Source organism: Magallana gigas, chromosome 2, assembly GCF_963853765.1.
Source record: "Magallana gigas chromosome 2, xbMagGiga1.1, whole genome shotgun sequence".
Taxonomy (NCBI): Eukaryota; Metazoa; Mollusca; class Bivalvia; order Ostreida; family Ostreidae; genus Magallana; species Magallana gigas.
Genome location: NC_088854.1, coordinates 52,268,474 through 52,289,362, shown reverse-complemented (window position 1 = coordinate 52,289,362; position 20,889 = coordinate 52,268,474). Strand labels below are relative to the sequence as shown.

At 31.8% G+C, this 20,889-nt stretch overlaps 1 protein-coding gene across 3 annotated transcripts in view; it reads right to left on the bottom strand.

Moving 5' to 3' along the window:
- Positions 1 to 948: 948 nt before the first annotated feature.
- LOC105336374 (uncharacterized) overlaps positions 949 to 20,889 on the bottom strand; it is a 36,184-nt gene continuing 16,243 nt past the window's right edge. For 2 of the 3 annotated variants that reach the window (XM_066077178.1, XM_034447330.2), the window contains 2 exons: positions 11,520 to 11,657; positions 949 to 1,711 (listed from right to left, as the gene is read on the bottom strand). In XM_066077178.1, coding sequence (XP_065933250.1) covers positions 1,464 to 1,711; positions 11,520 to 11,657 — 386 coding nt within the window. In that variant the 3' untranslated portion in view covers positions 949 to 1,463. Of the gene's footprint in view, positions 1,712 to 11,519; positions 11,658 to 17,397; positions 20,212 to 20,889 lie in introns of those variants that run through there. The other variant, XM_066077179.1, reaches the window with a different exon arrangement.

The window sequence follows — 20,889 nt, the reverse complement described above, 5'->3', positions numbered from 1 at the left end:
TCAACTAGTTGAAAGCGATATTCTGTAAAATCTCTTGAAATAATTTCTTCTTTTCTTTTTGTTTTGATTATAAAAATAACAATGAAATTTGATACGGTATGGCTAATATCAGTAAACAAGGTTGTAAATTAGATACGGTGAAACTAATATCAGTAAAAATGAATGATACTGAATGCAGTTGTATTAACTTTGATTTAACTACAGTGATACAACCCTTCCTAAGATCTCTTTTTACCTACTACAGTCGATTTCAAATAAATAACACGTTGTAAATAATTTTAAATTTTAAGAACGCACGCTAAAAAGGCACATATTTTTTAAAAAAAGTTCGGCACGCCATTGCATGGAGAAGAAGGCGACATTTATATTAAAAAAATATTTATATTGTCTTTGATATCTTATTGCTGTTAAGAATTTGCTCTAAAGGCGGTAAGCTTTTTTTTAAAAAGCTAAACTTGTATATTTGATGTTTTCAGAGCCCACCAGTGTGAATCGTTTATTCAAAAACTGTCGGAAAATGATATCAAGGTGCGATTTATACCAGCTTCTTGTACTGGGGAATTACAACCACTCGATCTTGCGGGGAATGACACATTCAAGCAGTCTGTTAAAAACTAGTTTCAGTCGTTAAAAACTCGTTTCAGTCGTGGTATGCGAACGAAATTGATAAAAATCTATCAAACGGAAAAACTGTCGAAGAACTCGACATAGACCTTACAGCCAAATGTTATACGTTTACAGTAATTGTCTAGCTTCAAATCCATCAGAAAAAATTAAATTTCCAAAAAAAATTACATGATATCCTAGAAATAAAATGAAAAGTAGGAGGGGCTAGACTAATCATCAGAAATCTTTACAAGAATTCCCAAAATCATACCTATGACTCCAATCTTACCTGCCTCCAAATTTTTGTATCCCAAATCATGAATTTCTTAATCCGTTGGGGGGGGGGGGGATAACCCTTCTATGACTCCAATTTTCAATATCACTATCTTATATTTCCCATCCTATTTTGATTAGATTGGAAATTCCGGAATCAAAAACATTTTCCTGTCCAGTCTTAAAATTTTTATGAAGGAAGTCTTATGACTGAATGCATTGAACTCATGAACAAATGTTTAAACTTGGTAACTGTTTTTTGTGAAATTGCAAGTTCTCATCAAGACACAGATGAAAACACATGTTATATCATTCAGTCATTCATTATTTTTTGGGGTATATAATTACAATAAAACATTCAAAGTATAAGTGTACTAGTATTGAGCATCAAAAATTATTTGTAAAATCATTCCTTTACGTAACATATACATAATAAAATTCATTCTTTTAACTCAACAAACAGTTGTGACGGCTCTTTAACGTAGTTGTTAAAATAAAGATTTTCTTAAAGCATTAAAACAAGTTTATAACACATGACAAAGAAATTAAGACTAATAGAGCAAAGCAATTCGATGTCATAAGAATTACTTCTTTTTAGATATCATCCAAAATGCAGGAGGATTCACTGTGATGCCTCCTGTAGCTGTGGTGGTTGATGGTGGAGATGGGCTTGTTATTGTTTGTTTTATTTTTGTAAATGTATTATGTTGTTCCTCTGTGACATCTTTCTCAGGGATTGTTGCTGTTGTTGCTTTTGTTGTTGTTGTTGTTGTTGTTGTTAGTTGTGGTTGTGATGGTGGTGAAGAGGAAGGTGAAACTTTAGATTGATTCTCTGGAAAGATCAAACGTGTAGCATTCAGGTTATTTTTAGCAAAGCAAAATAAAAGACTTAAACTTACAAAATAGCTACAAATAATTTTTAAAATTGCAGCTTTTGCAGTGATTTCATGATTAAATTCATACATGGAGAAAAAAAAGTTCTATTAAAAGCATGTGTCTGGCAAGTATGCTAGTTTTTAAGTTTAATAAATTTGCTAGAATACAAATTAGGCAAAAAATAAATGTTGAAAAATGTGTTTGATAATGATTATTTTCATTGAGTCAACTAAAACCAACGTGTAACTAAGGACGTATAAAAAGATGAATCTAGAGACCGATGGAACTATGCACAGTGTTATTGATAGTAATAAGACGCAGAAAGAAATAATGTCGTCGTAGTTAATATCACAGTACAGCAAGAGATGTAAAGATTTACAGGTCACTTTTACAAGTCAAGTTTTTCAATATCAACAAATCAATGCTATATACAAAATGATAAATCACAGGATAATTAAATTAATAGAGGATGAGAAAAAAAAGTTGGCATGAAGAGTTTTTAAAGCCCCCCCCCCCCCCCCCAAAAAAAAACCCAAAAAAAACAAACAAACAAAAAAAACCCAAAAAAAAGAAAAAAAAAAAGACTGCAGCTATATAAACGTGTCAGCGTGCCTTATAAGAGTAAAACACTGCTGAGATGTCATTTGTGGGCAAAGTTTAATTGGAATCAGATATGTTTAGTTAAAATAACACCCGGTTTCACTACAGGTCACCTTGCTAGAATAATGAAAATCGTTTTTAAGCCCAAGAAACTATTTGAAACGTAAAGGTTTGAATTAATTATAAATTACGTACCAATTCCAAAACTTAATTCTGTTAAAAAACAGATGTATAACATTGTTTGATAGAAGCTGAGAAAAAAAGTAGAAAAGAAGAGTGTTCACACCTGCAAAATTATGTCAATCGAAAACTATCTATGATCAAATATGGTGTATCCTTACAGAATCGAAATTGTAAAAGAGATCTGTTCAGAGATATATTAGATTATATTTCTATAAATTTATATGATACATCTGGAAAAAATTAAGCTTTTATTTGGTGCAGAAAATATTGAAATTGTAATATTTTTTTCTTTTTTTTCTTTGAAACTTTAGCCAATAATCATCAATAATACTTCTCTTCAGCATCATGACATTTACCATAAAATTATGTAATGTTAGAAGCATTTGTTTAAAAAGTTAAGGTATCGATAAAATCATTATTTCAAATAAAATATACAAATCAAGATACGTGTCATTTAGCAATGTTCAGTGCATTAAGTGACATGCAGGTGAACATATTAACTTTTATTCAAATACAAGTGATGAATATTTACATGAATGCAGATTTGGGAAGATTTCCTTCGTTGTACTACAGAAAATTCGCATTAATCAAATACTGGCGTAAATTACTTAATTCCAACAACTGTGTTTTGTTAAATTGTTATTACAATTTGTTCAATGATGTTGAGAATAATAAGAAAATCAATTGGGTGTCTGATGTTAAAAATTGTTTGATTGATGTAAAGAAATTTGGAATGCACAGAGATGCAATGAAGGTACATTATGTATCATAATGAAAAGAATATTTAACCAATCAAAACAAGAACTTTTTTGCATGCATTAAAAATTCCAGTTAATGTTTATTTTATCGATACCTTATTTCACAACACTGGTTACAATACAACCTTACGAAACCCATACCTGCTAAATTTAAAAAATACATTTCTAAAATTTGATTGTCTTCTAATAATTTTGCTGTTGAAACTAGTCGATTTAATAGAAACACCAGAACAATGAAAAAATGTATATATTTTAACATTAATTGTGGGGAAGATGAATTTGATTTTATATTGGTGTCTTTTGCATGATATTTTTCGTAAAAAAAATTAAATTATTCCCTATTTTAGGAGGAAACTTTTAAGCTCAGAAAATGTCACAATTCGGAATAATCTTGGAAAATATGTAGATAATAGTTTCAAATTATGGCAATCGGTTTTTAGAACGCAGTTCGCAGTTCGCAATTGAATAGTGAACTGCGTTCTATAGAACGCAGTTCGCAATTCAAAATTTAGTGCGATTGAATAGTGAACTGCGTTCTATAGAACGCAGTTCGCAATTCAAAATTTAGAATTCATATTTGGGGCCCGCTTGCCTTATATGCAATTGAATAGTGAACTGCGTTCTATAGAATGCAGTTCGCAATTCAAAATTTAGAATTCATATTTGGGGCCCGCTTGCCTTATATGCAATTGAATAGTGAACTGCGTTCTATAGAACGCAGTTCGCAATTCAAAATTTAGAATTCATACTTGGGGCTCGCTTGCCTTCTATGCAATTGAATAGTGAACTGCGTTCTATAGAACGCAGTTCGCAATTCAAAATTTAGAATTCATACTTGGGGCCCGCTTGCCTTATATGCAATTGAATAGTGAACTGCGTTCTATAGAACGCAGTTCGCAATTCAAAATTTAGAATTCATACTTGGGGCCCGCTTGCCTTATATGCAATTGAATAGTGAACTGCGTTCTATAGAACGCAGTTCGCAATTCAAAATTTAGAATTCATATTTGGGGCCCGCTTGCCTTATATGCAATTGAATAGTGAACTGCGTTCTATAGAACGCAGTTCGCAATTCAAAATTTAGAATTCATACTTGGGGCTCGCTTGCCTTCTATGCAATTGAATAGTGAACTGCGTTCTATAGAACGCAGTTCGCAATTCAAAATTTAGAATTCATACTTGGGGCCCGCTTGCCTTATATGCAATTGAATAGTGAACTGCGTTCTATAGAACGCAGTTCGCAATTTAAAATTTAGAATTCATATTTGGGACCCGCTTGCCTTATATGCAATTGAATAGTGAACTGCGTTCTATAGAACGCAGTTCGCAATTCAAAATTTAGAATTCATATTTGGGGCCCGCTTGCCTTATATGCAATTGAATAGTGAACTGCGTTCTATCTAGAACAATTCAAAATTTAGAATTCATACTTGGGGCCCGCTTGCCTTATATGCAATTGAATAGTGAACTGCATTCTATAGAACGCAGTTCGCAATTCAAAATTTAGAATTCATATTTGGGACCCGCTTGCCTTATATGCAATTGAATAGTGAACTGCGTTCTATAGAACGCAGTTCGCAATTCAAAATTTAGTGCGATTGAATAGTGAACTGCGTTCTATCTAGAACGCAGTTCGCAATTCAAAATTTAGAATTCATATTTGAGGCCCGCTTGCCTTATATGCAATTGAATAGTGAACTGCGTTCTATAGAACGCAGTTCGCAATTCAAAATTTAGAATTCATATTTGGGACCCGCTTGCCTTATATGCAATTGAATAGTGAACTGCGTTCTATAGAACGCAGTTCGCAATTCAAAATTTAGTGCGATTGAATAGTGAACTGCGTTCTATCTAGAACGCAGTTCGCAATTCAAAATTTAGAATTCATATTTGAGGCCCGCTTGCCTTATATGCAATTGAATAGTGAACTGCGTTCTATCTAGAACGCAGTTCGCAATTCAAAATTTAGAATTCATATTTGAGGCCCGCTTGCCTTATATGCAATTGAATAGTGAACTGCGTTCTATCTAGAACGCAGTTTGCAATTCAAATTTAGAATTCATATTTGGGTAGTTTTTAGCTCACCGAAACGAAGTCGGGGGGAGCTTATGCTATACCCTCGGCGTCGGCGTCGGCGTCCGAACCTGGTTAAAGTTTTTGTTGCAGGTCCTGTATCTAAGTTATTACTTGTCCTATCTTCACCAAACTTGCATGGATGATGCATCTTGACCTACTCATGGACTTGAAAGACCTGAATGCTGAATCAGGGCCATGAGTTTCAGATGCTGGAGGAGGTTAAGGTTTTTGGAGCAAGTTAGAGTTTTTGGTGCAGGTGCCCTTTGATAGCAATTTATAGGTTACTACTGGTCCTAACTTTACCAAACTTGCATGGATGGTGCATCTTATGATACTGATGCATCAGACATGCTTTAATGCTGAATCTGAGCCTAAGGTTTCAGATGCTGGATGAGGTTAAGGTTTTTAGAGCTGGTTAACGTTTTTGGAGCAGGTGCCCTTTGATGATTATATCTTAGTTATTACTGGTCCTAACTTCACTAAATTTGCATAGATGGTGCGTCTTAAGATACTGATATACCTGGCAGGCTTGAATGCTGAATCTGAGCCATAGGTTTCAGATGCTGGATGAGGTTAAGGTTTTTAGAGCTGGTTAAAGTTTTGGAGCAGGTGCCCTTTGATGATTATAACTTAGTTATCACTGGTCTTAACTTCACCAAACTTATATGGATGGTGCGTCTTATAAAACTGATGCACCTGACAGGCATGAATGCTGAATCTGAGCCATAGATTTCGGATGCTGAAGGAGGTTAAGGTTTTAAGAGTTTGTTAAAGTTTTTGGAGCAGGTGCCCTCTGATGATTATATCTTAGTTATTACTGGTCCTAACTTCATAAAACTTGCATGGATGATACGTCTTATGATACTGATGCACCTGGCAGGCTTGAATGCTGAATCTGAGGCGTATGTTTCGGATGCTGGATGAGATTTGTTTTTTTGGAACAGGTCACAAATTTTATAGATAATAGCTTGCATAGTTGATTTAACTATAATATTAATGAACTGCAAAGGTAGCTTCAGATGCAGATCTCCATTATCAAAGTTGCTAAAAAAAATTATCCTATCTAAAACCTGCTTGATAGATGTGTTCGTTGTTAAATGATATAATATGATTCCTATGATATAGTATTGTATGATATGATACACTATTGTTTTATATGATACAATATTATATCATATATTATATTGTAAAAAGTTATATGATACGATATGATATTGTATCAATTTTTTTTGTACATTATGATATGATATTGTTTTGTGATATTGTTATGTATAGTATTGTTTATTATGATACAATATTGTATAATATAATATTGTATAATATCACATATATTATATTTTATCACATGTTATTTCATATGATATTGCAACATAATATAGTATCATATGATATGATATTGTATAATATATATCATATCATATGATACGATATTGTATGAAATGAGATTGGTTTATATAATATATTATTATATCAATATATAAAAATGTATTATATGATATTGTATAATGTTATATTGTATCATATAATACAATAAAGTATACTATGATATTGTATGATATAATATAGTACTATATCACATGATATTGTATCAATTGATATGATAAAATGTTGTAGCTAATTTTATTGTATCATATGATACAATATCCTACATTGTATTAAATATGATACAATATCATACAATGCAATATCATGCTATAATATTATACAGTATAATATTGTGATGCATTATGTGATATGATATTGTATCATATATTATTATAATGTATCATATCATATCAATATCATAATATATTATGATATTGTATTATGTGATCAAATACAATAATGTATAACAAGATACAATGTCATATCATATGTTACATTATCATATTTCATCATTATTTATTACAGTATTTTATTGTAATATATGATATATATTGTACTGGTATCATAGGATGCAATATAGTATTTTATATTATCGTATTGATAAACATTGTATCATATAATACCCTATGAAATGAACATATGATTATTATACAATTTTTATTATATGATATTGTTATACGATATTTTGTCAAAACAGTATCCATGTATATCCAAGATCATTAACTATGATTTTCAAATAATATGATAAAGGTGGTCTCATAAAGGTGATTCCTCAAAAAGGTGATCCCTCGTCTCGGTGAGCTTTGTAATCTGTAATTACCTATGTTTAAGAATCGGGCTTATATGCAATTGAATAGTGAACTGCGTTCTATCTAGAAAGCAATTCGCAAATCAAAATTTAGAATTCATATTCGGGACCTGAATTTTTCAGGGGCATCTACTAGTGGTATTTCACTACCACTGTGAAAATATGGTGATGCAGTTATCTATAGTTTCTGAGAATCGGGCTTATATGCAATTGAATACTGAAGTTTCATTGATATTCAAGGGCATCAATATTCGTGGATAAAGTGAAAATCACAATATCAAGTATACGTAAATTAGTGGCCAATGAACCTATCAATACAAAATGTTTATTAAAATTGCACTTCAATGAATATTTAATTTCGTGGATCAACTAAACAATGATCCACGAAATTCATATCCTTATCTAGTGACACACTAGTAACTATATTTTTATTCATATGCACTGATAATAAATGAAAATAATACATATATTTCAAAGTACATTTTATTTATTTTTTATCCATGCTTGCGTGCATGCATATTTCAGCATGTGCAGTCTAATATTTCCGGACACGACTTCCTACTAGACTGTGAAACTTGCAAAGTTGCGTTAGCGCGACGGCGTGTTAAGCAAAGTTGTGTTAGCGCGACGGCGTGTTGTGCAAAGTTGTGTTAGCGCGACGGCGTGTTGTGCAAAGTTGCGTTAGCGCGACGGTGTGTTGTGTACATGTGTTAGCGCAATGTCTCGTTTATCTGAACGCGATGTCGCGCTAATGCAAATGGCCCTATCCGGACACCATACAGATCTCAAAAACTATAGATTACTGCATCACCAAATTTCACAGTGGTAGTGAAATACCACTAGTAGATGCCCCTGAAAATTTCGGGCCCCAAAAATGAATTGCGAACTGCGTTCTAGAACGCAGTTCACTATTCAATTGCATATAAGGCAAGCGGGCCCCAAATATAAATTCTAAATTTTGAATCGCGAACTGCATTCTAGATAGAACGCAGTTCACTATTCAATTGCATATAAGGCAATCGGGCCCCAAATATGAATTCTAGATTTTGAATTGCGAACTGCGTTCTAGATAGAACGCAGTTCACTATTCAATTGCATATAAGGCAAGCGGGCCCCAAGTATGAATTCTAAATTTTGAATTGCGAACTGCGTTCTAGATAGAACGCAGTTCACTATTCAATTGCATATAAGGCAAGCGGGCCCCAAATATATATGAATTCTAAATTTTGAATTGCGAACTGCGTTCTAGATAGAACGCAGTTCACTATTCAATTGCATATAAGGCAAGCGGGCCCCAAATATATATGAATTCTAAATTTTGAATTGCGAACTGCGTTCTAGATAGAACGCAGTTCACTATTCAACAATTTGAATTGCGAACTGCGTTCTATAGAACGCCCCAAATATGAATTCTAAATTTTGAATTGCGAACTGCGTTCTATAGAACGCAGTTCACTATTCAATTGCATATAGGGCAAGCGGGCCCCAAGTATGAATTCTAAATTTTGAATTGCGAACTGCGTTCTATAGAACGCAGTTCACTATTCAATTGCATATAAGGCAAGCGGGCCCCAAGTATGAATTCTAAATTTTGAATTGCGAACTGCGTTCTATAGATCGCAGTTCACTATTCAATTGCATATAAGGCAAGCGGGCCCCAAGTATGAATTCTAAATTTTGAATTGCGAACTGCGTTCTATAGAACGCAGTTCACTATTCAATTGCATATAAGGCAAGCGGGCCCCAAGTATGAATTCTAAATTTTGAATTGCGAACTGCGTTCTATAGAACGCAGTTCACTATTCAATTGCATATAAGGCAAGCGGGCCCCAAGTATGAATTCTAAATTTTGAATTGCGAACTGCGTTCTATAGAACGCAGTTCACTATTCAATTGCATATAAGGCAAGCGGGCCCCAAGTATGAATTCTAAATTTTGAATTGCGAACTGCGTTCTATAGATCGCAGTTCACTATTCAATTGCATATAAGGCAAGCGGGCCCCAAGTATGAATTCTAAATTTTGAATTGCGAACTGCGTTCTATAGAACGCAGTTCACTATTCAATTGCATATAAGGCAAGCGGGCCCCAAGTATGAATTCTAAATTTTGAATTGCGAACTGCGTTCTATAGATCGCAGTTCACTATTCAATTGCATATAAGGCAAGCGGGCCCCAAGTATGAATTCTAAATTTTGAATTGCGAACTGCGTTCTATAGATCGCAGTTCACTATTCAATTGCATATAAGGCAAGCGGGCCCCAAGTATGAATTCTAAATTTTGAATTGCGAACTGCGTTCTATAGAACGCAGTTCACTATTCAATTGCATATAAGGCAAGCGGGCCCCAAGTATGAATTCTAAATTTTGAATTGCGAACTGCGTTCTATAGAACGCAGTTCACTATTCAATTGCATATAAGGCAAGCGGGCCCCAAGTATGAATTCTAAATTTTGAATTGCGAACTGCGTTCTATAGAACGCAGTTCACTATTCAATTGCATATAAGGCAAGCGGGCCCCAAGTATGAATTCTAAATTTTGAATTGCGAACTGCGTTCTATAGAACGCAGTTCACTATTCAATTGCATATAAGGCAAGCGGGCCCCAAGTATGAATTCTAAATTTTGAATTGCGAACTGCGTTCTATAGAACGCAGTTCACTATTCAATTGCATATAAGGCAAGCGGGCCCCAAGTATGAATTCTAAATTTTGAATTGCGAACTGCGTTCTATAGAACGCAGTTCACTATTCAATTGCATATAAGGCAAGCGGGCCCCAAGTATGAATTCTAAATTTTGAATTGCGAACTGCGTTCTATAGAACGCAGTTCACTATTCAATCGCACTAAATTTTGAATTGCGAACTGCGTTCTATAGAACGCAGTTCACTATTCAATTGCGAACTGCGAACTGCGAACTGCGTTCTAAAAACCGATTGCCTCAAATTATTAAATGATCTGTTACCACAATTCAAATATATTGTTTATTCTGCTTGCATATTTATATGGCATATATGTATTGTATAAACATGAAACATGGATACTGATGGGCTGTAAAGCCTAAAGTGAAAAAAGAATAAATGAATGAATTTAGTTTACATTGTTTAATGAGCTTTTGAGTTAACTATGTCTGGTTAATTTCGTGACCAATCGAAATTTTTAGTATCATTAAAAACAATGATCGTATGATGTTACATGTACGTCAGACTTACAAATACTTTTCTATCGATTAACTTGCAAAAGGTTTTGTTCCTCGGCAAAACGAAGCACTAGGTCTACTGAGGTTTGTATTTGACCCTTAAACGGTTTATTAGTCCTTTTAATCCATTTGTCATTGACAGTCTATGGTTGTTAAATCCGTTGACAGGACACCATTTACAACCTTAAAAGTAGTACACGTATTATCAAAATAGGATTAATTAGTTCTTCCTCCTATGTAGAGTATTAATCTATAATATAATTAATATAACTAATCTATTATAATGCTAATCTACATACTTTTCCTTACTTTATATATGATTTGAAAGATATTTAAGGATAGATGTTTAAAACAAATAGTTAGTATTTCTGAAATTTGCAAACAGTAACCATCACATCCCATGAGAATGGCCAATTGTGCCGACAGTTTGTGTCACTCTTTGTAAAAGATAATCATTGGTAATTATAGTCTACTTCTACGAATATATTTCACTTTACTTAAGCAAGTTTTAAAACAGTTTTTTTGGTCTTAAAACCTTAATAAAATATCCACAGAAAATTCGGTTAAATGAATATTTCTTAAGGCCCAATTTTTGTTTCCCCGTAAATCCACGAAATAAAATGTTCATTTAAAAAAAACTGAAAACTTAGTTCTTTGACAGAATCATTGTCCACAAACTTTCTTATCATCCACACTCGTTATTTTAATACAACTACGAGAATTTTAGCTCACGACTATTAATGAAACCACAATTTAGTTTGATATGGATATACTTACTTCTTGCATTTGGTGGTCGGCATCCTTTTCTACCAAAGTAACTATCACATGGGTTTTGTTTTATTTTGCAGTTTAATATACAGGGCGTTATTCCAACCGTTTGTATGATCTGCCTTGGTTTTTCTTGAAATGATTGGTCTTAAAAAAATTGAACAGTAATTATAAACAATGTCTAAAACATTAGTACTATGAGTTTACTGATGACGAATCAATTCGTAATTTTGAGTTAGCTAATACTCGAGTGTTTGAGCTAAATCGTTTGTACATCAGACTGTCAAAATTTAAGTTAGAAGTAAAATATATCTGTAATCAACAATCAATTTTCTCTTTTACCGAATCAAATCAAGTTTTAGATTAGTAGTAACAGATAAATATAAAATAATCAAATAAGCTAAATAACAATAGGACATTTAATTTGACATTAATAAAAATGAAAGAACTAACAGAAAATTTAGATGTAAAATTGTTTAAAAAATTACTAGACGACTTTTTTTTTTATCGGAAGATACTTTTTCTTACAATAAGTTTTAAATTTCTGCAATTCTTGCAAAACAAAAAGTTAGAAATATTTCTTTTCTCCATTATACTCCTTATATGTGAACACTTGTATATTATCCATTATCAAGCGTTTAAAGCATACAATGTTTAATATCAATACCACGCTCTTACTGGTTGTTTTAATTTTTACACGTGAGAACGTGGAGGATTTGTTTGTTTTGGTCATGGATATGAAACAAAGATGAAACAGCCATACTAACATGTTACTAAGTCTGCTTTCGCAACTGAAGCTATTGTGCCATAAACTTTGTCGAGAAAAATCTTTTTATTATGAACGGAAAGATATATTTAACAAATATTTTTTATAAGTGCATATCAAATCATGGGTCGTGACAAAACTAAATGCGTTTATAGAAATTTGAATTTCACAGATTTTTAATGCCAAAAAAATGGGAGTAATATTTTGAATGTAAATATTTTATATGGATATTTTTATAATGAATAATGGAATGAAAGTTAAAAAACACTTTTAATGGCAGTAAATGTTCCGCAGAGAATTGGATCTTAATCAGATAATATAGAATTAATATTTTATGTGACTTTTATTTGAAACGTTTCGTTAATGGCGACTGCACTGTATAACTTTGCATGCGTTGAAAAAACTAAATGATTATTCATAATATCTAGACCACCCCTAGAAAACTCATACCTTTTTACACATTAAAATTACTGAAAATAATTGCCGACACGCTTAAATATACTCGAACCCCGGCAATACCCCCTCCCTCCCGAGCCATAAGAACATTTTCTGGATCTGCGCTTGCTGCGTTAAATTGTCTAAAATGTTAATTTCTGTAAAATAATGCAGAGAACACATTTGAACTCGTTAATCATTTCGATGATATAAGAGCGTTTTTAGATTATTAATCATTTTTCACACAGATTATATATCTCACCAGAGCTCATATATTACGTAAAATCAGCTGTCAGTCTTGTTATTATTTATACTTGCGCAACATCACGACATGATCGTCTGCAATATATATAGCAGTTCGGCAATTATATAAATAAGTTTGCAAACCATGTAAATGACCCCTCTGATCCATGATGTCCATTCCTCCGTTTCCAAATGGTAACGAGGAACAATCTACGTTTATCAATAGATGGAGGATACAAACAACAAGTAAACGATTTTCTCTCCAATCCATGACCAAAGTACTTGACGGATTTACCTTTACCAATCTTATTAATGTAAATTACGCAATGTGTAATATTCAGGAAATAAAATGAATGGAAATAACAAAGCTATTTGGCTCGTGGTGCATGACTGATTTGATCACCAGTGAATTCCAAAGCAGATTTCATAAGTTTTAACAGTCATCCTTTTTGTAAACAGTTAAGGTGGCTCATTACAACCATATTTCATTAGATAGATCTATATATAGTTTTTGAGTTAGGACTGACGGTTAAAATATATTTATATATGAATATTTCTGTGTTAAGGTTACAATAGCTTAAAAATATATCGCTGGAAATTTTCTGTGGGGTTTATTTTTGTTGCTAAATTTTGTAGTTTCAAATGAATCAAACTAAATTACAAAATATGTTTTATGTTATCCTAAAAATAATTTTAATTTAAAAATCGTTGACGTAATCGAAAACATTCAGTTTACGATACCTTTTTGTAATCGATATGAAGGCCACGAGATTCTGCACTTATTGCAGGGATGGGGTAATTGAAAAACTTTTAAGGTATTTGTGATTTGGCGTGGTTAATTACATTTTTTAAGTAATTAGAAGTTATTTGTTTTGAAATCTTCTTTCAATTACAAGTAGTCTAATAAAATGTATTTAAATACCTTAAAAATATCAAGTTTATTCAATTTGCTGTACAATTACATTTCAATTTCCAATAGATGACATTAAAACATTACTGTACTTAAAGCCTCGTGTATCTCAAAGTTGTTGATACTTGTATTTGTTTTCAAGATGTTTAAATATAAAAGTAATGTAACTAAATCGTATATAATTACATTTAAAGATATTAATGTGATAGTAAATTATTATCAAAATAATCATTGTATTTGAAAGTATTTAATTACATTTCAAAGTAATTAACCTTAGCTGAGACTTATTGCACAGGTTACATTAATTACTATACATGTAGATAACTACACTGAAAGTTGCAAGTACAAGACACACAAACGCAGAGGCATGGTGACATCAAAACTTTAAAGATACTATTAAACCCATGCAAAATTGTTGAATTCAACATATTTCATTCACTACAAAAATGTCAAAAGGAAACGATACAAATTCTAAAAACGTAGATAGTTCTCTTGTTGTTACATACATTATATTTTACACTGCCATAAAATAGTTATTAATAACAATTATGTTACAAGTAAAAACAGATATAAAAGTATTGTTTTAAATGCTGTAATACTGTGTGTAAGTTGGAGTTGAATAAGAAATTATGCAAATACAGTTAAAAAATTTAAATAATGCACTTAAGTAATAATGTACTTAATTTGTTATTCACAAGCCTGGTTCTTTAACCACCTAGCTATGATGATATTCAAACCAAAACGAAACAAACAGTTATTAAAAAAACGTTTGAATCGTCATCATGCGAGGTAGTGGCTTAAAAAATGTATAAAAAGTATGTCTTGGTGTAGTAAACTACCTTAAGCCAGATGTCGTTCGGTCGTAAAAAACAAGTTATTTTTTATCGTCAAACCACTCATAAATGAAATTTAAACCTTTTTTCTGTTCACTTTCATATTGTCATACATCATGTTATGTACCATGAGGCGCTAGCCACGGTTATGTCAAGAGGAAGACAATAATCTATACTATATTAAAATAATAGACTTGAATTTTTGAGCTTTAATACCGATAAATCGGAAGAGTACTGTCTTTTGTTTTATATATTTTAAACATCATTGGTACTTGAAGATTACCAATTTGTTTTTATTTTTTCTCAATCAAGCTTCGCTAATTAATAATGAACGAAAAATCACCAAAAAAAATCCGGAAATCATATGAATTTTCTGGATTTTACAATCTTGCGCATGCGCATTACATTCACGCTAAATCAAAGGAGGTTCTTTATTTTATGTTTCCACAATATCACATTTGCATGGATAAACTTGGAAACGATAAAACAAATGCGTGTAATTTTCATTGGAAATTTTTTTTTGTTCATCAAAGAAAATACTGGAGGTAACTCTAACACACAGTGTACAGTGTATCTATTATAAAAAAATCCCGAGAGTTTCGAATGTCAACATGATGTGTAAAAAACGTTGTTGAAAAAATGTTGAATACTGCAATTATAGAATTAAACTTTTCGAAGAAAGGTATTTACAGCTTCAAAGTTATGAACAAATTGACTTATTTTCAATGCAACTTTATTTATGATCTCCAAAACCGTTTTTGGCGCGATTCTGCACTGAATTTTCTGCTACGTTACGGGTATATGGTAGGCATTTTATCTGTGGTAAAGGCCTTTCCCGAGACACAGTTAGATTATTCCACCTCAGCAGAGTGTAGTGAAATTAATAGCAGTATTGTAGGCTTAAATCTTGATTATACAAAATTTCAACAATATACGTTTTGTCGATGTATCTATTTCATAAATGTCCGATGTCATATGCAATGTCAACCCATGCAAGTACGGGTCGAAGTCTAGTATATATAAAAAAAAACATTTTTCGCAAGAAAATGGATTTTATCTATAACAGTTTTTGAGACTTGTTAATGAAAAAAAATCAATATGAACAAGCCACAGTGTCTCAAGATAGATATTACATGAAAATATCCAATTTTAGACTGAAATTCCGGTATATACATGTATATATAAAAAAAAGAAATGAAAAAATCGACTTTATCTGTTAAAAATTATATGCAAGAAAGCTGAGACAAATACTCAAGTTTAACTGCAACAATATCACCCGGGATAGTCGGCACTATGGCGGGGTGGGAGAGGGGTTGTTTTGTTTGTAATAGGGTGAAATCGGCTATTTGAAATAGTTTGACATTGCTGCTGAGGTTCTGAGGTTACATATAAAGTTTGCGTGGTAGCAAACTTCTTAAAATATAACTTCAAAGTTTGTCAATACAATAATCTTTGGATCAGAGATGATTTACAACTTGAAAAGTCAATTTTCAAAACAAAAATCTAGTAAAAGATATATGTAAACTAGCAAAAACTTAACTTGAGTGTTTAATTGATATCCCTCTGACAGATTCAATTAAAAGAGCCCATTCTGCCGGTGAAGTTTAAGTCTAGCTGTTCAGGACTAAGAGGAGAAAAAGAAACAGCTTTGGTCTTGGCCGTTTAGTTTTATCTTGTCACTTGATCCGCAATTTTTATCAAACCCTCAAACCAAGAACACTGTGGGGCCGAAGATTGAGCTCAACGTGACAAAAGGAAATAGAATTTGCTTTTGACGAAATAAATCAGTCGAAGGGACGAATGGACAGACTGATCACTATAGGGTGTCCGTTGAAAAGGAACGTATAACAAGTTTAGCTTTTAAAAAAAAGCTTACTGTCTTTAGAGCAAACCTTAAACAGCAATTAGCTATCAAAAACATTTTAATTCTTCTTTATTTAAATGTCACCTTCCTCTAAATACCATGGCGTATGGAACATTTTATGTCATTATGTGTCTTTGAAGCCTGCGTGTCTAAAATTGAGAAATGCGTACCCGAGCTTGTGAGTTGAGATCGACTATAGTAGAGTAAAAGAGATCTGAAGAAGGGTCGTAGACTCGTATTATTTTCATAAAATCAAGGTTATACCTCTGCATTCAGCATCTTGTTTAACTGATATTCGTTTTATCTATCAAAGGTGCAAATATCTTTACCGATAATAGCCATACCGCATTAATTTTTTTTTTTTTTTTTTTACATTTTTGTAAGAATATATGAACAAACAATATCAAAAGAAAAACAAATTAATTCAAAGATTTTAAAGAATATTACTTTAAACTAGTTGGACCTGAAAATTAAAGACTGAATTTCATTCATACCCATTTGTATTGCTTTTTCGTTGTCTCACTTTTTAAGATTTGAAATATACAAAATTTGTTAAGTCGTACCAGAAAAAGATCATCAGAAAATTATCTCCCTTGCGCCGAACAGCATTTCAACCAATGATGTAAATGTAAATTTTCACATCATGTATTTTCTACCAATCACAAAGGAGAGGAAGTGCACAGCCCGGAGACTGAAAATTATTTCAACTCTTTATACCGACTTCCAAGGAAGACGGTAATAATGTAAATGGGGCATAATACTATAGCTTCAATTCTAATACTTGTATTAAAGAGAGACAAAACCGTACAAATAACAAAATAATCTGGAGATTGTCTATGATAAATACTTTAATACAGTACATGTATAAAAAAAGGTTTTAAAAACATTAACGAGAGACAAAACCTTACAATTAACAAAATAAGGTGGGTACTGTCGATGATATATACGAGTACCTAGATATTAATCTCTGAAATACAAACAGGGTTCTCTTTGATTGAACATCTTTTTAATTTGCTTCAAGATCTGTAATCTTGTTTGCAAAAGCAAATACATCATATCTATAGCTAATATTGCAACTGTGTACATGTAGTTTAAATGGTGTCAATAAATTGATTGACATCGGATTTGTAATGAAAGTACACAATCAAGTTCCGTATAAGATACTTTGTCCTAGAGAATCTAATTTTAAAAGAGAAAACAATGAGAAATACTAAAAAAACATGTAAAAGGGAATAACTTTAATTATGAAATAGACTACCCAAATTGAGTAACATTATTTCACAAACAAGTTGTAACTGCACAAGAAACAACACACAAAAATGCATAAAACTATCAAAAAAGCAGTTTAAACAAAATACTATACAAAGCTTTACAAGCTCGAAAATTAAAACACTTAAGAAAAAAGTTTTAACACATAAAAGTAATGTGGATCTAAAATACATACACAATTCAGTGAATGAAATAAATATATTACAAAGTCTAATATAGTACCCAAATCACATTGATCACATACACACCTGATTAAGAAAACCAAACTGTGACTCCATTGTCAGAGTCAATGCACCTAATTGAGTGTTACGACGTTAATATAAGCAACAATTTTTAATGCAAAAAATTTTAAGAATAAAAATAATTTCTGTTTCAATACAGAATATCATGAAAATGTGATCCTAAAAATGATATATAGTCTATAATATTCCCCCAACCGTTGAAAATTATCAAAATTCGAACCAATTTCTAGTAACTGTGAACCTACTAAAGATTTACTAAATAAACTCTGTGAAAGGGAATAACTTTAATAATGAAGCGGACAATTCAAAGTAATAAAAAGATGTTGGAACTTCGAACAAGACACTTTTAAATGCATAAAACAATTTAAAAAGCAGTTTAAAAAACGCTATTAAAACCTGGACAAATTCGTACATTAACACATTAAAAAAATTACATTGTAAGTAAAATGTGGATCAATAAAAACCATACAAAATACTGTGAGAAAAAAAATATCAAAAAGGCTAATACAAAAACTCAAAACGCATGGATCACTCACCCATTCGATAAACACTATCAAACTGTGACTCCAAAGTCAAAGTCAAATACAATGCACCTAATTGATTGTTACAACGTTAACTACCAAAATTTTTATTATGCCACCCCCCTCCCGATGAAATTCACTTTAATTTTAAAACAGTATATTATCACAGTATATCATGTGTACCTTAAAATGATATAGAGCTCATGTTTCGATGCATATATGACATTGACATTAAAAATTAATCGTACCAATTTCTAGTCTTTGTGTGCCGCTTTAAGTGGCTCATGGGTCACATCACTCACCTGAGCAATAAAATCAAACTTTTTCTAACTAGATTCAATAAAATGCAAAAATCAACTCTCTCTCTCAAATAAAAGAAAATAGTTTTTTATATTGCTGTGAATTAAACGTTAAAAATGTTCACACTATCTCAGAATAATTTTAACTTTTAGAAAATAATCGAAAACGGAATTGAATGCAGAGTTAAGACATGAATGAATTATAAATTATAAAAAACCATTGTAACGGTAAAATGAATATAAAAGATTTGGATATGAAAGTTTCACAGAATGAATAATTGGTATATTTATGATCAAAATGTTGACAGACAAAAGAATTTGGCAGTATGCGTGTGATTATAGTGCCAGGTCATTTAAAAAGAAACTTATCGTAAACAACCTCCAAACATATGTAAATGAGTATAATTGTTGGAGATGTGGCAAAAAATTCTTACCTGGCAGTATTACATGATATGTTTTTAAGGATGCATTTATTTTAAGAATATTTACTTAAAACGTAACTTACATGGTATAAAATTATTATATAAAAACACAATATGACTAATTATCTAAACTTGTCTTCAGCTTAAGTGGCAGGGTCATGGTAACAACTGAAAAATTTAAGTTTTTTTTCTATTCTTAATGTTCACAACATTGCTTTACTAGGGTATTTTCAATAATCTGCCAAATTTGAGTTTTCCCATAATATGCAAGGTGCATAGCATACACATTTGTGCTAAGTCAACAAGATTCATGTTTTGTTGTTTGTAAACATTTGTTTGATATATCACAGGTGGTAAAAGTTCAGTTGCAACCAGTTACATTTGTCTGAAACACGGGGGGGGGGGGGGGGGGTCTATTTAGCATTTAATATGTAAAAAAAATGGCAAGTCTGAGCTTTGTTCCAGAACAAAAAAGTTCTAACATATGTGTCTTGTAGATAACTTTATGGCACTTTAATTTTGGTTGACAAAATTTGGCCAAAAGACCCTAATGAAGCACTACAAGCATAAATAAAGAAAATTTGAAAACTTTTAGTTCATGTCCTGATCATACTAACTTAGGCTGAAGACAGGTCTATTGAACACATTTGGTGTTAACAATACATAATCAGCTAACAATTTCCTCTACCATCTTGAAATACTCGCCAACAGTCTGCTTTAATGCGCCTAACTGAAATGTGGTCAGTTTCTTGTACACACTAAAAATACAATTCTTTTCGTCCAATTTTTTTGCCTCTTCCACAGCAACAATTTTACTATGCAGTTTATATGCATACCGATTACCAACACCTAAGTTTTCGGAGGACTTTTCCAGGAAATACACCAAAATTACAAGAGCTGAAAAAGAATAAAATTTAATCAACATCAGGTTGTATAAAATTTAATGAAAGATGTTCTGCCATTGGTGGTAAAATTTTCATCATATCTATGGTCCACTTTTTTTAAAATTATAATTCTAAAATACAAAAATATTTGTTTGGAATATCAACCAGATGACTTATTTTTTACTAAAGACTTTGAAACAATTCACAAAGGGTGTTTCATTTCTTATAAGCAACTATTTTATTGCTTTTATGGAAAATGAAGTAAAGTCATAAAACAATGACCCATTGCTCACCTACAGAACAATGATACATGAATTAGGTAGCAAATACATTGATAACAAAATGTTTTCTTCACATAACATAGCCGATTTAATTCATGTGTATATATGGCCAACGTACATGTTACTACACTCATTACTTCATGCATAAGAGGCCTCTTTGTAAACCAAGGGGTTATAGTATCACTTGTACTATAACATTTTTGCTTTTATTTCACTATCAAAGACAGTAGTTTTTTTTCCTTTCGATTTTTTAATATAAATTTTCATTTTTAGCTTTGACCTTGACCCTTAATATTACAATTGGGTTCAAGATTGTTACACAACCTTTATTAAACAAGAGGCCCATGGGCCACATCGCTAACCTGAACAGCAGTTCCTTGTAACATTACATTTCGTAGCATATACTTTTT